The sequence below is a fragment of the Panthera pardus genome, unplaced genomic scaffold (genome assembly GCF_024362965.1).
Source record: "Panthera pardus isolate Hobbes unplaced genomic scaffold, ASM2436296v1 HiC_scaffold_15, whole genome shotgun sequence".
Taxonomy (NCBI): domain Eukaryota; kingdom Metazoa; phylum Chordata; class Mammalia; order Carnivora; family Felidae; genus Panthera; species Panthera pardus.
Genome location: NW_026526710.1, coordinates 153,287 through 169,847, shown reverse-complemented (window position 1 = coordinate 169,847; position 16,561 = coordinate 153,287). Strand labels below are relative to the sequence as shown.

The 16,561-nt window shown below is 59.9% G+C and overlaps 1 protein-coding gene and 1 long non-coding RNA gene across 7 annotated transcripts in view; one reads left to right on the top strand and one right to left on the bottom strand.

The window, feature by feature from the left end:
- SCARB1 (scavenger receptor class B member 1) overlaps nt 1-12,089 on the bottom strand; it is an 81,936-nt gene extending 69,847 nt beyond the window's left edge. For 3 of the 6 annotated variants that reach the window (XM_053901923.1, XM_053901924.1, XM_053901922.1), the window contains exon 1: nt 11,738-12,085. In XM_053901923.1, the coding sequence (XP_053757898.1) occupies nt 11,738-11,863 (126 nt within the window). In that variant the 5' untranslated portion in view covers nt 11,864-12,085. Of the gene's footprint in view, nt 1-11,737 lie in introns of all 6 variants that reach the window. The other 3 variants (XM_019467700.2, XM_053901921.1, XM_019467701.2) reach the window with 2 other exon arrangements.
- LOC109277771 (uncharacterized) lies at nt 6,568-8,222 on the top strand. The gene is made up of 2 exons (XR_008422091.1): nt 6,568-7,088; nt 7,210-8,222. It is a non-coding gene; the product is annotated as an uncharacterized LOC109277771 (long non-coding RNA).
- Nucleotides 12,090-16,561: the final 4,472 nt, after the last annotated feature.

The following is a 16,561-nucleotide window of genomic DNA, read 5'->3' as shown; positions in this document are numbered from 1 at the left end:
AAAATCTGTCGGAAGAGAATGCACGCTCATGAGGAAACGATCAGACAAATCCAAACCGAGGGGCAAGCTGTCAAAAATGCTGGCCTGGTCCCCTCGCGGACAAACTGTAAGCCTCCAGGGGAGCTGGGGACAGGGCTCAGGCCCGTCGCCCGCACGGTCCTGGCAGTTTCTCCAAGCAAAACCTCGGTCGGGAACAGGGCGCACGGACCGCGGTGTGGTTGTTTCACGAGGCCGAACGGCCCCTTTGTGGGGCCCGCTGGGACGTCCACGCTCCAGAACCTTCCCAGTCCGCCAGACAGACCGGCGAGAGCGACCCAGGTGAGCCGGGGAGGTTTGGAAAAGAGAGCGACGACGGGGTGAGAACAGCAAGACGCAGGAAAACGGCACGGCCCCACTCAGGGGAAATGAAGGCAGCCTGATCCTCTAGGCACGTGTCTATGAGGTTTAGAGGGAGGCAAGAGCAAACACTTATGTAACACTTGCTAAGCTGTTATCCTAAGTGCTCCTCCAGTGTTGAAGAGCCCCAGAGAGAAGATACTTTAGACTCCGCTTCACAGAGGAGGAAGTAGGGCACAGAGCGGTCGAGTCACTTGCCCAAAGGCACACAGCTGGGGGAAAGGCAGGATCTGAACCCGGACCGTCTGGCTCCAGACTCCACGCTCTTGGGTCCACCTAAGCTCCTGGACGCCAAAACCCTGGCCAAGGGCTGGGCATTTGAGAACTGACCTTGACTGACCTTGGCGGCCCGGGTACCACCTCCCAGCCCCCACACCGCACTCGGCCTCTCACCCAGATGGAAGGTGACCGTGTGGGCACGCAGGGCACTCCGTCAGAGATGCTCCCGGAGGCCCCCCGGGCCTGGCCGCCCAGGCAGGCCCCTCCCACGCACACCCCCACACTGTCCTGGCTCAAGAAGGCTGTGCCCCTGGATGCTGCTGCTGACAGATGTGCTCGGCCACACTGCGGAATGTACCTGCCGGCTACACGGCTTTCACCCCAACCACCCCTCTGACGGACGCGGGCAGACGGTGATACAGGCCACAGGGTCCCGGGCTCATCCCTCGCTCGCCAGGCTCCATCTGCCGCACGCCCGGGGAGTCACCCGCCCGTGGGGCAGCCCATCTGAACTTCGGCACATTCCAGCTCTGACGTCTCTCCCAGTTTATAAGGCCTTGCTCCTGCAACCGTCCGGCCTCCCCCGGCCCAGCTGGCCTCCACCCAGCATCCCCCTCCTCTGCTCACCGGGGGCCATCGGCCCCGCCGGCAGCCCTCGCTGCCACTTTGCTCCGTGGCTTTACGTAAATCCGTGCTTCCTCTGGATTTGCTTTTCCCCGAAGGAGAAATAAAAAAAAGTGCAATTGAGTAAAACCCAAGTTCCAGATCTAACGATCCGGGAGATTATGAAACCTTCCCCGATACAAACAATTAGCTGATAAGCTACCGCCTCCTCAAGAGGTCTTAGGTGGAGCCAAACAAAATAATCTCTAACACTGTAACGGCCAATGTCACTGAGGCAACGAGATGAAGCGGGGACAGGGGGGGCTATTCTGGGGCAAAGGGCCCTTCAACCATTTCTTGCTGCCTGTCTCCTCTTCCTCCTTCTGCTAGCGCGTCCCCATCTTCCATGCCCCCTACTCCCTACCCAGCCTCCTTTTCATTTAGGGCACCACCTGCCCACCCCACTCCCTGCGGTTTGGGGAAAAAGGAAACTCCTTCCCCGGCTCCAGGGATACACATGTGATCCAGGCCACCGGGCAAATTCTCTAGTTACCCTTAAAGGTCCCTCCACAAGGTTCCCTTGGGGGACCTCTGCAAAGTAGCCGCTCTCCCCCACTCCAGCCCCCCCCCCCATAGTGCAGGAGACCAATCCCGAGCCCCAGACAAAGCTGCTGGTGACTGATAGGGATTCACACGGCAAAGACATCCACCTTGAACTCTGGGACTGCGTGCAGCCTACCAGGTGCTGCATTGTGGGACCCGCAGGAAGAAGGGTAGGGCCAGCAAAGCTTCCCTCCCTGCCCTCTCCCTGCGCCCTCAGGTGGCTCACCGGGTGCAGGCACGTGACTTTGTACGACAGTGACAGTGCCCGTGAGCCGCGCCTCCGGTCCCTTCAGAGTAAAATGAGCAGCAGAACGGGCCTGCTGCTTCCCCTCCCGCCTCACACAGTTTCTGCGGGTGAGGACCCGAGACGACACACAAATGGTTCCACTTTAACGCTCAACTTCTGCTTAAATGCAGCAGGAAGGGAGCCCCCTCCCCCCAAGCGAGCCGCCCGCTGGGGCCACGATGCCGGGACAGGTGCCGCGTGGTTACCCGCGGCTCACAGACGGCCCTGAGGACCTCTTTGTAAATCTGTGTCCCTCCTGGCCACTCCGTCGTCGTGTTGGGACGGAGAAGGGGTCAATCAGAAGACATCGGCCAAGGGAAACACCCAGTCACTGGAATGGGAGAGAAGTCCCAGGGCCCCCGCCTGAATCCACGAACGCATCTCAGAGACCAGGCTCCCGGTGGCTCCTCGGGGCTCCTCTGTGCCAGGCACTGCGCTAATACGGGCTCTTCCACAGCACTGTCTGTGGCACGGCCCTCAGAGGCGGGCCTGGGGAAAGTGAGGGACCGCAAGGTTAAGTCACTCGCCACGGTCGCGCAGAAAGGAGTGGAGGAGAAGGTACCGGAATCTAAGGAGTCAGGCTCCAAAGCCCAGGCTTTTGAGGATCCCCAGTAGGATCCCTTCCCTGACTCAGCCCAAAGTCCCATGCCAGCCAGGTCCCCGCCCTGGACCAGGGTCCCCAACCGTGGGATACGGTCAAGAACAAGACAGACGAGGTCCCTGCCTCACGGAACCTCAAGCAAACGAACGCCGTAACTTGGGAGAATGGCAGAGGCCCGGAAGGGAATGACACGGGTGGCTCTAACGCAGACGGGGGACACGGTGGGAGTGGGGCTCACGGGGAGGGCTGGTGGTCAGGGGGTATCTTCTTCGAGAGGTCACATTCGAGCTGAAACACAAAAGCACATGCAAAGGCCCAGGGGCAGGAAAGAACACAGTGCCCTGCAGGAAAAGCAAAGCCTGTGGGGCTAGAGCAAGGGCAAGAAATCTGAGAGTCGGAGCAGGCAGGGGCCCTGAAGAAGCGCCACCGTGGGGACAGACAGGCTTCCTACCACCCCGGGGAAGTTTTGTTTTTAATCAGGGCAGTGAAATGATCCAACTTGCATTTTCCGAAGAGCATTCTGGCCGCAGCAGAAAGAGCTGCCCGCAGGGTGGACAGACAGGCAGGGGCGGGCGGCGCGGTGAGGAGGCAGGGGCAGCTCGGGCTACAGCAGGGGCCGTGCAGGGGGGAAGGGCAGCCGACCCCACGTCCCCGCCCGGGAGCACCACCCGCCACTGGTCGCAAACCTCCCTGTGAACCACCCTTGTCTTCTAAACCCCCATTCAGTAAATACTTGAGAACCTGTGATTACGTGCTAGGCATCATTCCAGGTGCTGGGGACACAGCAAAAAACAAAACCAAGGTCCCTGCCCTCACGGGCCCCACGGTTTCCTGGGGAGACACAGACAATAAACACCACACAGGACACACACAGGTGAGAGATGCGGCATCTCACGGGGTGACAGGGCTCCAGAAGTGACCGCAGGGGAAGGAGGGATGGGAGCACAGGGGATGGGGAGGGGGCTGGCAAATTCAAACAAGGGAGGTGGGGGGGGGGGGATGAGCCAGGCCCCCTGCGGGGGGGGGCGGTTTGGAACAGAGAATGGTGGTCCGGCTGCAGATTTCAGAGGCTCCGTGTGGCCGCTGCGTGGACCAAACCCGGCCGGGGAGCAAAGCCAGAGACAGGGAGACGCGATGCAGCCTTGGACCGGGGCGGTGGCCACAGGCATGGCGAGAAGCGGTGGGATCCCGGACGTACTGTGAAGATGAAAACTATAACCGTCCCGCTGGTTCAATGTAGGAAGTAAGAGAGAGAAGGGGGAAGCCAGGCTGGGGCTCAGGCTCTCGGCCTGGACGGCCGTGGGAGAGAAAAACCACCGACAGAGACGGGGGTACGGCCGGAGGCCTGAGGCAGGGGGGGTGGTGGGGGCAGCGATGAGGGGTCGGGCACCCCCCCACCGGGATAGTGCAAGCAACCTCTGGCCACCCGAACTGAGATCCGCGGTTGGCCCCTGGCTGCCGGAGGCTGGAATTCGGGAGAAAGGTCTGGGCGTGGGATATCAGCGGCCAGGACAAAGACGCCCCTCACTGCTTGAGACTGGCCGAGGCCCCAACACATAAGACAAAGGGGCAGCTGGCCAGGAGGTAAGGGAACAGATATTTCAAGTGTCTTAAGAGTCCTTCTGGGAGCTTCCAGAAAAGGTGGAAGGAACTTCGCCCAAAATGCCAGGAAGCAAACAAGGGTCGGGCCACTCCTGTTCCTTCCCCCTCCCCAGCAGGGACAGGAAGACATGGGGCGGGGGAGGGGAAGGGGCAAGAGACTGACAGCCAGGCCTCGGACCACCAGGGTCCCGGACCTCTGGGTTCAGGGAGGTTCCGGGCAGACCGAGCAGCTTCACGTCAGGACCAGAAGCATCCGGGACGCCCCGTGATCGCCAGCTGCTGAGCCCTGTAAAGCTCCAAAGCCAAGAACGGACTGTTTTGTTCCTCTTTGCGTTTCTGCCCCTGCCAGCCATTCCCAGGGCCAGTGGAGGCCAAGGTCACGTTTGACAAGGGAAAACGAGGTACGGGAAAGAACTCCTTTTGTTTCTCGGGTGTTGTTTTTTTTTTTTTTTTTTTTATTTTGGCCCTAACCGTACAACTGAATTCTCTGCACCATAAACATGTTTACGGGGCCAAAGCCACTAGATCTTTGTGGCAAAGGACAGGGGCACCAACTCCTCCACGACTGGGAACCCGAAGCCTGTCCGCGGCAGCCTCGTGCCGGAAACCAGCCCTGGGGGTGGCCGAAAAGCCAGGGGCCTCTCTGCCGCTGACCCAGGACACCGGGTCGACCCACAGACTTTGATGGAGCAGACGTGCTCGTGCGGGGTCTCCAGGGCGACCAGCACGTGCCCCAGGGAGACGTGACGGAGCACGCCTTCGACGCCCACTCGGGACTGGCCTCTGCCTCGTTTGCTGTGCCCGACGAAGGCCGGCACAAGGCGGTTCCAGGTAACTGCACGTAACCACGTTCTGGCTAATCACACTGACTCACTGGGTGCAGGTATTGGCAGGTGTCAGTCATTCCAGGAAGGGACGGGGAACATTTCACGGAACGGGAAGAGCGAGGCCCGCGGAACATGCCCCTGGTGCCAGGCCGAGGGGAGGCCGGACTGCGGCGGCACGCGCGGCCACACGCGGACGCGTGCACCCAGCACGCGCGGACACGCGTTAACATGCGTGCGCGAGGGTGTCCGCACGCGTCGCGATACGCACGACGCGACCGCGACGACGTGCGCACGTGCGGATGCGTGAGGGCCGCGCGTGCCACGCCTCCCCATGCGCGCACACGTCAACACACGCGCGCACCTCTACGCCAACACGGGACACCGCGATCCCTGTTGACCCACGTGCTCCGGGACGGGCTGCACATGCCAACGCGTGTTCGCGCATCACCAGTCACGCGTGTGCCATCAGCGCACGCACACGCACACACACACACACACACACATACACACACACACACACACACACACACACCCTCGTGAAGCCAGAGCCGAAAACAAAAATAAACCAGACTCCGGGAGACTCAAAATTGCCCCCGGTCTCCAGCTGTCACCATGGAGTAAGAAGGTCTCTCGTGCGCAGGGAGAGAAACCGAGTTCCGCTGCGGGAAAGAGGAAGCAAAACAGGACAGACCCAGCGCGCACCTGCGATCCCAGCCACCCCGGGGCGGGGGGGGGGGGGGGGGGGGGGCGCCCGCCATCGGCCACCACAGATCAATTCCACCGCTTTGCCGCACGCGGCCAGGTGCACAGGGGGGCCTGCAGAAAACAGCCCAGGAGCGATCAGCCTGTGACACCACGATGCCCTCCAAGATTGACCGGCGGCCCTCCCGGAGCTCCGGAGGGGGCGCTGGCCGGCGGGCGGGGCTGGCCCAGCAGACCCCGGGGCAGAGGCACGAGCCCACCCTGAGGGTTGCTGCGACGACGGCCCGAGACGGGCCGCCCTCCCCAGCTGGCCTGGGCATCTGTGATTCTAGAACACAGCCCGCTCCATCAGACCGGCCCGCCAGCGAGATAGCCACGAGGCGCGCTGTACCGACAGTTCGTGGGAGGTGCCGATAAGGAGGAAAGGCCGGAGCGGACCCCGCTGCCCCACCGGCCGCGCAGGCAAAGGCGAGGTCGACCCACGCGGGGAATCCGGGAGGGGCCTGCCCTACCGCGAAAGATTGACAGCAGTCAATACAGACAGCAGGGAGGCTGGGCCTCGGGGCCGGAGGCCCTCTGGACTGAAATCCTGGTTCTGCCATGTCAGCCGTGTGACCTGGGGCAAGGGACTTCACGGCCCTGTGCTTCTCTTTCCCTCAGGAAAGAGAGGCAACAGTCGCTGTTCGCGACGCGAAACGAAATGATTTAATACGTGCACGACACTTCAAACGGCATCTGCCGAATACACTCACTGCCCGTCATCTCCGCCCCCACCTTTTAACTGATGGGCAGAGGACATTTGCCAAAGGCACAAGGCCACCCAGGGGCAGGGCACGGCGTTCCTGAGGCTCTCCGGGTGGCTCTCGCTGAGGGCAGAAGGAGCAAACTAGAGTCTGGGTCCAAGTCCCGGGCGAGGGGAGAGGGCGAGGAAACACCCCAACCTCACGGCCCTGACCACCTCTCCGTCACCCACCGTACCACGAACCCCCCGCTGCTCTGGCCCCCGGGGACGCTGCCGTGGGAGTGACAACGCGGACCCCTGCCCCAGCAGACGTCCACGCTCATGAGGGCGAAAGAGGACACACAAATAAACATACAGCATAACGGAGGCTACCTTCAGGGACGTGCGGGGCGAGCTACACAGATATCTCAGAGTGAGCCTTCCGGACAGAGAGGAGCGCGAGCCAGAGGCTCTGTGGTGGCACCAGGCTCGGCAGGCTCGAGGACATCCAGGAGATGTGCATGGCAGGTGAGCTGCGGGGCCAAGAGCGGGTGAGGTGAGAGAGGGAAGGAGGGGCCAGACTGCAGGGGCCTCTGGGCCACCGAGAGGACCTCGGTCTTCACTCAGAGTAACACAGGGAACCTTGCAGGGTTGTCAGCGAGGGGACGTATGGTCTGCTGAGTGTTTCATCAGGATCCCTCTGGCTGTCTACGGAGACCAGAGAGAAGACTACTGCACCAGTCCAAGCAGCGGTTGGAGAAGGCTTTCGGGGTGATGTTGAGGAGTTGAAACACAGCCAGGTTTTGAAGATAAAGCCAATAGCATCTGCTGATAGACCATATCGGGCATGACCCAAGATCTTCAGCTCTGCGCTCGGGGAGATGGAGGCGTCATTTCCCGAGATGGAAATACACACGGGGAAGCCTTCAGCCTCAGCTGGAAAAATTCGTGCACAAAGCACCTGAGACTGATCCCAACCAGAAAACCAACTTAAAGACAGCAGAGGGGACTCAGCTCCCCTCTGGGATGTGAAGAAGGCTAAGGGGCCCAGCAACACACACGGTGGCCCAGCAGACGAGCCCTTCCCACTGCTGGGCCTTCGCCGTTGGACCAGAGACACCCGGAAATGTACCCTTAGGGACCTTGACCGTGCATTCCTCACCCATTCAAACTTGGGACGACCGCGCATGCCAGGATCAGTTCTAGGCAGTGGATACAAGTGTCCCCATTCTCCTGGAGTTTTCTTCCAGAACATTTTCACACGCGTGCATGCGCACGCACGCACACACACACACACACACACACACCAGGCAAGGTCAGCTGGGGCAAATTACTCTCCGAAGCTTGTTTCCCTAACTGTTGGTGATGAGAACGAGAAGTGTCACAGAATTCCCCAGGACCAAACAAGAGGACATTTACAAAGATGGCCTGAGTACTGCCCGGCACTTGGTAATTCACGATCACGCCGTCCGGCCGAACGCCTCTTGTCCACTCCTGCCTGCCGCGGGGAAGAAGGGACGAGTCTCGCTTCCTTCCCTGGACCTCTCCCAGCGACCTCAATCCACAGGGCTCCTCTGCCATTTGTGTCTAATTCATTGGGCCATTCTCTGGGGAAAGTTGTGGGTTCGTTACTAATGTTTAATTAAACACATAATACACGAATATTCTCTTTGTTTAAAAAAAAGAAAAAGTTGGGGCGCCTGGAGGCTCAGTCGGCTGAGTGTCCGACTTCGGCTCAGGTCACGATCTCACGGTTCGTGAGTTCGAGCCCCGCATCGGATGGGATGGAGGGCTCCCACTCGATGTCCTATGCCCCTCCAGAAGTGGATACCCCAACTCGGGGCTGGGGTGCCGGCCCACCACGGCCACAAGCCGTGTAAACCCCGGCAAGTTGCCGATCTTTGCTGTGCCTCCGTTTCCTTATCTGTGGGAACAAAAGCACGGTCTCAGCCTGTTTCTCAAGGCAGTGGTCAGATTCAAGTAAGAAACCAGGCACATCCAGGGTATTTCCACACACATGTAATCACCTTTGCGCTTTGTGATCGTGCCAGGAGGCAAACTACATCTGACCCCTGACTCAGAGGTGAAGTAACACGCGAGGTCCCCAGCCAGCAAATGGCAGAGCCCGGGTCTACAACCCCCGGGCTCCGGAAACCGTCACAGGTTTCAAAATGCATCGCATCGCGAACTCAACCCTATCGGCAGCCTGAGACTTGTAAATCAAACCCATCAGATTAACAACAACAAAACACGACAATCAATTGGCATGGATGTGGGGGGAGTGGGCACTGTCATGCTGTTGGTGGCTGTGTGAATGCTAGAGCTTTTCAGAAAGGCAATTCGGCGGTAACTGTCAAAACTCAAGCTGAACGGACTTTGCGGTCTAGAGGCTTCTATCCTGAAAATCCACCCGGCGGAGGCGTTGGTGCCTGGACGCCGAGAGGCACGTGCCAGGACATTCACTGTTCGGTTACTCCGCGACAGAGAAAATCAGCCGTCAATAGAGAAACAGGGAAATAATGAAGTGCAAAGCCACTGGAAGGAAAGCCACGCAGCAGTGAAACCAACAGCAAAGACCGGAGAGATCTATCTGTTCTGATATGGAAACGTTTTCCAAGAGGTACGCAGGAACTGAAAAGCAAACGGCAGAATATTTACACATAGCTTAGCTCACTATACGTAACAAGTATGTACCAACGTGTACAAATACGTGCTCACGATGCGTGCACTGATGAAAGTCTAGAAAGACACAGGCCAATGACGGTGGTATTATCTGAGGAAGGGAATAAAGTGGAGGGAACTTTTTGCCTCCATTTGAATGGGTTTTGGTTTTTGGGGTTTTTTTTTGTGCAAGCAAGGGCTCATGCCTTTGACGTGCGGACTTCTTCAGTGAACCAAAAAGCATAAAAAAATGGAAATCAAAAGCACAAGGCCCGCCATTCAAGCTGTCCAGGGGCCTGTGCAGCCAAAGAAAACACTGGCGGGCAGGAAGTTCCTCCCTCTCCTGGGGTCCCACCCGCCAGGTCCCCTGAACACAGACAGTCTTCTTCCACGGGAGGCACTTGGCCAGGGCTCAGCCGGGGCTGCCCAAGAAGTGGCTCTCACGGGCCAGGCGTTGCCTTCCTGCCCTCACGCCACTCAGTCCCAAACCAATCGCCTTTGGGAGAGTCACATAGGGTGCTGGGTGGCTCTCGCTCAACTTTGAGCCCGGAAATTCTAGCTGCGGGACAAGGGAGGACGATGTCACTCTCCGCTTCGGAAGCCTAGCGTTCGAGTCGGGAATTAGGAGGCACACGCGTGTGAGCTGGTACACATGGAACCGACGTCCCGAACCTGACCAACGTCCACAGACGGAAATCACCCCGAAGTCCGGTCCGAGAAGGACGGGGCCGGTGAGGTTCTTCATCAGCTCTAAACCCCACCCGCCCTCACACTCCCCCCCTCCACCACCCGGGGTGACAGCGTCTCCAGGATGCACACCGTACGGGAACCGTAACATCGGCGGGCGTCTACGGAAGGCTCGCGCTGAGATAAAGCTCTCACGGCTACTCTGGAAAGCGTAGCCCCTTGGCCACTGCGGGAGAGAACAAAGCAATTTTAATGCTTCGAGGGGAGCTTCTCCTGCCATCCCCAGAGGCCAAAAAACACGAAAAGGAACTCGGTGTTCAGTGCCACCGTCAGCCAGGATCTCCTTGGAATCAGGCTACGGGGCTTAAGGGGAAAAGATCTGAAAACTAAAGAAAACAAAAACAAAAAACACAGTGTGGCCAGTATAACTCAGACAACTACTTCCCCAGAGACCGTGGTAAAAGCCAAACGTTGCAGCATGTTTGAAGATGGCCAGGTCCCAAGAAGGGACAGGCAGGGGTAGGCGGATTGTAGCCTTCATTCATCCACAGATTCATTCATTCCCAGGCATCCTGTGCTGGGCATGGGGCACACACACACGAAATGTAGACAAGTCTCATTCTTTTTTTTTTTTTTATTTTTGAGAGAGACAGAGTGCAAGCGGGGGAGGGCCAGAGAGAAAGGGAGACACAGACTCTGAAGCAGGCTCCAGGCTCTGAGCTGTCAGCACAGAGCCCGACTCGGGGCTTGAACTCGTGGACCACGAGGCCATGACCTGAGCCCAAGCGGGACACTTAACCCACTGAGCCACCCAGCTGCCCTAAGGACAAGTCTCATTCTTAAGAAACCCACTTAAAGTAGCCAGCGAAGGGGGAGAAGAGAAATCAACGAGCCAGTGACATTATCCACATCTGTATCCCCGCTCAGTGTCTGGGCAAAGCAAGCCTCAGTCTCCCCTCCCCACACTGCAGGTGCTGTCTCTGGCCTCGAAGCCCTGAAACACTTTTAGCTCAGCTGCGATCCTCTCTGCAGTGTCCCTGGCCTTCCTTAACTCCAGCTCATTCAAACAGGCTGTCCAGACGCCCAGGGCAGAGTCTAGTCCCAGGCCAGCTCATTTGTCTCCACGGTTGAAAGGGCAATCGTACCTAAGGTTATGAACAGAAGAAAACCCTCTGCGTCTGCAGCCTTGGGCTTGTGGCTGCCTCTGTGTCAATCTGGGGAGAAAGCGGCTTATCGCTTCCAATCCGCATCGGGAAGGCAATGCTGGCGGAGGACAGAGCATTCGGCCCCTGAGAAGGCCTTTCTGTGTGGATTCTGGACAGCAGAGAATGCTCTACTGAGCACCGTGACGGGAGACCGGGGCGCCCATGTGAGTGTCACTGCGGCACATGAATGGAGGGTTCCTGTCCTCTTGGGCGCACAGGAAACAGGCAGAGTGCGGCCCTAATTTTAGTAGACGCGGCCTCAGGCTGCTGTAGTAAAGAGGCGGGAGGGTAGCACCATAATGTGGCCAGACTCCAGGCCCGTCCTGGGCCCCCGACCCCCTTAGGGTGAGGTCAGGCTCCGGGGGGTCTCTCATTGTGGCCTTCCGGACCCTGGCCCGCGCCTCCGGGAAAGTCCCTGGAAGCCTCCTTTGCCCCGCACCTCGGCCTGGGTCGCGGAGGGTACTGGGGAGGCGGCCAGCTGCCCCTGGCGATGTGCTCTGGGCTCCGCCGTGCTCGGGGGCCCGGAACCAGGGCGCCGATCCCGGCCGCAGCTCGCCGGGCCTCCGGCTGCGCGCCCTCCAGCCCCCGACCCGGCGCGGGCCCCGGCCGGCGCCCCTCACCCACCTTGAGCACCTGCTGCTTGATGAGCGTGGGCACCATCACGATCATGACGGCGCCCAGCACGGCGCACAGCAGCCCGAGGAAGCCCAGCATCGCGGCCGCCCGGCGCGCTCTGGCGCGGCTGCCCATGTCTGCGCGCCCTGGCGCCCGCCCGGAGCCCGCGCTGCTCCGCGCCTGGGTGGGGACGGGGACCGAGGCGACAGAGGCGCCGACTCCGGGGACGCGGCCCGCAGCGGCACGGCGGGGCCCGGAGCGCGGCGCGCGGAGGAGCGGCCCGGCAGGTGGCCCGCGGTCTTATGAGCCATCGCCGGCGCCGCTGGACCGCCCCCCGGGCCGCCCGGGGCACCGGGATTCGGGCGCGCGCCCACGGGCGGGGGCGGAGGGGCGGGGCCCGCGCGGCCAGGGGGGCGGGGCCGGGGCGGGGCGCGGATCGGACGGTCTGGAGGACACGCCCCGCCGTGGGGTGGGGGGAGTCTCGCGCCCCACGCCCTCGCTTCCGTTTCCGCGGGTGGCGGCGGGGGAGTTCCGCCGTCCGCGTGCAGGGGCGTCGGCGCTGCCCGGCTCCCCCCGCTCGCTCCCCTTCCCCTCTCCGCCCCGCACCTCCCTTTCCCGGCTCCTGCTCCCCCCTTGACCTGCTCCTTCTCCTCCTCTGTCTCCCCCACCTCCCCCTGCTGCTCCTTCCCCCATCCCGCGCCCCTGCCCGTCCTCCTCTCCCACTTCCTCTGTCACGGCCCACGTCTTTGGTCACATTGGGTAGGAGTTTCCCAACTCACCAGAAACACCAGAACCCACCGCCACCCCCGCCTCTGTCCCCGAGTCCCCCCCCCCCCCCCCCCCCCCGTCCCACCCCCCAAGTCCCCACCACGCACACCTTCTATTTTAGCCTCGCTCTTCCCGGAACCAGCCTCGCAGACTCCCGCCTCAGTGCTCAGTGCCCGGCACAGCGCCCCACCCCCCCTCGCTTGGCATTTCTGTTCGGCTCCTTCCTTCACGACTGCCCCGCCACCTTATCAGAAAGGCCTTCCCCCGCCACCTTGTGCAAAATGAAATAGCGCCGGCTCTCCCGGGCCGCGCTCCCCCTTATCGCGGAGCACCACCTGGCCTGCAACACGTTCATTTGTTCTTTGCGTTCTGAGCCCCCCCACACACACACCCCCCCACCCCCCTGCGCCCCAACTGGGATGCTGTGGGGTGGACGCTTTGTCTCTCTGCCCCGTCCTGCCCCACTGCCTGGCAGGTGATGGTTGCTCTCAGCAAGCACTTGAGAATGAACGGAGGCTGGGTGCTGTGCTAAGGGCCTGACACACGGGGCTCCATTTCCCAGATCGGAAAGGCGCGCGGAGAGGTCAAGTCAACAGATCCACGTTCGTGCTTTCTAACGAAGAGGGAGACAGATGATGAGCGACTGAACGATGGATAAGCGCAGGTAACGAGTTGGAGGAAATGAACAGGTGGCCATGGGCTCCCCGCAGTCCTCCGCAGCCCCCCACCCGGCCTGGCCTGCCTCCGGGTGCCTGCGACCCCCAGCCCCCACCTCACGCTGGGTTCCGGAGCCCTGACGTAGGCCGAGCCCCTCGTTCCCCGACTGGGCTGCTGAGAGGGCAAGGGCGGGCAGGGGTTACACGGGATGGGAGGCAGTGTCCTCAGCACCCGGCTAAGGCAAGCCAGCCCCTGATGGCTCAGAAAGGGGCCTTCTGAAACCCCATTGACCCTGGAGGGAAGCGGCCTTATCCCCGGCCCATCCTGAAGCAGCGTGGCCTGGCCTGAGCCCGTATTTATTGGGCACCCACTGCATACCGGCCAGACAGCCTTGCCTGGAGACCTGCCCTTGTCCAGGGTGCGTGCAGGAGGGGTGCCAGGGCAAGGCTGTGTTGTCCCATGGGAGCAGGTCCAGGGAAACCCGTAACCCGTGCTCCGGGGTTCCCCACGGGCAGAGTCCTGGGGGCAAGTGGCTTGGCCCTCTCTGGGCCTCAGTTTGCTCGTTTGTCACATGGGATAAGAGCCTCTCTCCAAGGGCTGTTGTGAGGATTCAGTGATTTGGAAAACTGGTGGCACTTCATGCCAGCTCCCAGGAGGCGTGAACACAGCTATAAGCCCTGTGCCGTCCCTCGGTCTGCCCCACCTGGCTCCCGTCCGCGTTTCTGTCCCCATCTCCCAGCCTCTCCCCATGTTCACAGCTACTACCCCAGCCTCCTGGGCTTGCTTTCTGTTCCTTGAACGGCCCCAGCTTTCTTCTGCCACAGGGCCTTTGCACCTGCTGTACCTCAGGCCTACAACACTCTTCCCTCAGATCCTTCTGGGGCTCACTCCTCCTCCAGGCTTCAGCTCAAAGTCCACTCCTCGGAGGGGCCTTTACTGTTAAATATCCAAAATGGGAACACCAAGCCACCAGTCGCTCTACCAAGTCACCCCGTTTTATCTGAAATTGTTGTCTTCGTTTTTCTATTTCCTTTGTCTCCCCCAGCTCTAGAGCAGAAGCCCTTCTGTTCTTGCTAACGGATGCACCCCCAGCACTGGGACAGTGTCCCGCACGTACTTCATAGGCACTAAAGACGAAGTAATCAACTCGCTCGCTGCAGCATTAAGTAATTAATCAAGTCTCTCATGGAGGAATGAATATACTTCGACGAATTCCCAAAGGTCTTCAACAGCCATCAGCTTCGGGGACTGTCTTATTTCTATTGACTTTGTGGTTCTTGGCAACTGACCGGTTAACTAAAACCTGGGGTCTGCCCTGGCCGGATGCCCCCACCCACTTCCTTGACACCCCTCCTCCCTCAAAGAGGCTCATTCGCCTTGACCGTCTCACCCGATCTAACTTGCATTTATTACGAACTCCTCAAGGTCCAAATGTGCGTGATGCTTACCCAAGACAGGCCCAAGGACATGGCGGGAGTGACCTTGCGTCACGGCTGGCTGTCACCTGACCAGAGGCAGAGGAGATGAAAGGCTGTCTGAGACCCGTGACCCGTGATCTCGTGATCTCGCCGGAGGGGAGTCACTTCCGGTGGGGGGGTGGGGTGGCCGGGGGGCAGGTTTGTGGGGGTGACTTAAGGCGACCTAAGAAGCAGGAGAAAAAGCTTCATCGCACTTGAGAGAAAGACCTTGCCAGGATGAAGAAAGGCAGCAAAAACGCAGAAGAGAAAGAAAGATGAAAAGGAGTAAAATGTTTTCACCGTGGATGCCGGAGGGATCCCGTGAAAAACCAAGTCAGATGACGTTCGTGCTCCGCTCCACAGTCTCCCGTGACCGAAAGACGGAGAGTGAGAGTTGGCAAAGAGGCGGGGACGCTGGTGGCCTCAGACACTGCTGGGGGAGGGGGGTGTAACATGGTTCGGCCCCCGGGGAAGCCATCCCTCAGAAGGCTGGACACAGACTCACCTAAGACCCGGCTGGTCCAGTCTGGGGCACACACGAGAGAAAATGAGATCCGCGTCCACACAAACACCCGTGCCCCAGTGGCCCTTACAGCGCTGCCCGCGACAGCCCCAAGGTGGAGGTGGCCCCCGCGTCCCTCAGCTGACGAATAGGTAAACGAGAGGGGCGGGTATCACCCCCACGGGACGTTATTTGGCACGAAAAGGAAAACAGTGCTGCTACGGGCCGCAGTGCGGGGTGAACTTTGAAAACACAGATGCCAAGTGAAAGAAGCGTGTGTTAACAAAACACCACATAGTGTTGGGTTCCGTTCACAGGAAATGTCCAGAAGGGGCAACTCCACCAGGCAGAAAGCAGATTCGTGGTGGGTCTGGGATCGGGGGGGGGGGGGGGGGGGTGGGGAGGGGATGATGATATCTTTGGGATGATGACAATGTCCTAAAATTGACTGTGGTGGTGTTTGCACGACCCCGTGCAATAGACTAAAATCTGGTGGGTTGTGCCATCAAATGAGTGCATTGTATGCTACATGAGCTAACTGTCATTAAAAAAAATCAAACATTTCCCGCTGGCCCCCCACCTCAGTCAGATTAAAAGCCAAAGTCCTGGGGCGCCTGGGTGGGCGCAGTCGGTTTAAGCGTCCGACTTCGGCTCAGGTCATGATCTCGCGGTCCGTGAGTTCGAGCCCCGCGTCAGGCTCTGGGCTGATGGCTCGGAGCCTGGAGCCTGTTTCCGATTCTGTGTCTCCCTCTCTCTCTGCCCCCTCCCCTGTTCATGCTCTGTCTCTCTCTGTCCCAAAAATAAATAAACATTAAGAAAAATAAAAATAAAAGCCGAAGTTCACATGACAGCCCACAAGGTCACCATCATCTCCCTGACCTCGTGTTCCCCCTCCCCTACCCCCACCCCCGGCCCACCTGCTGGACCTCCCGGTGTTCCTCAAACCTGCCACCTTGCTTCTGCCTCAGGGCCTTTGCACTTACCGGTCCCTTTCCTGGATTGCTCTTCTCTCAAACCCCCACAGAGCTCACCCTCTCTCCCTTCGAGTTCTTGCTCAAATGTCATCACTGCAAGCACTTCCTTCCTATCCACTCTCTTTAAATTACAAACCACACCCCACAATGCTCCCTATCTCCCTTCCCTGCTTTACTTCTGCACTTATCATCTCCAACACACTACATAATGCAGACTTCATAAGGGGCAGGAATCTGTCTGTTCTGCCCGTGACCGTGTCTCCAACTCCTACAACAGCGCCTGGCCCACAGTCGGTGGCTCAGTCGGTTAAGCGTCCGACTTCGGCTCAGGTCATGATCTCGCGGTTCGTGGGTTCGAGCCCCGCGTCGGGCTCTGTGCGGACAGCTCGGAGCCTGGAGCCTGCTTTGGATTCTGCGTCTCCCTCTCTCTCCGCCCCTCCCCTGCTCGCGCTCGGTTTCTCAATAATAAACGTTA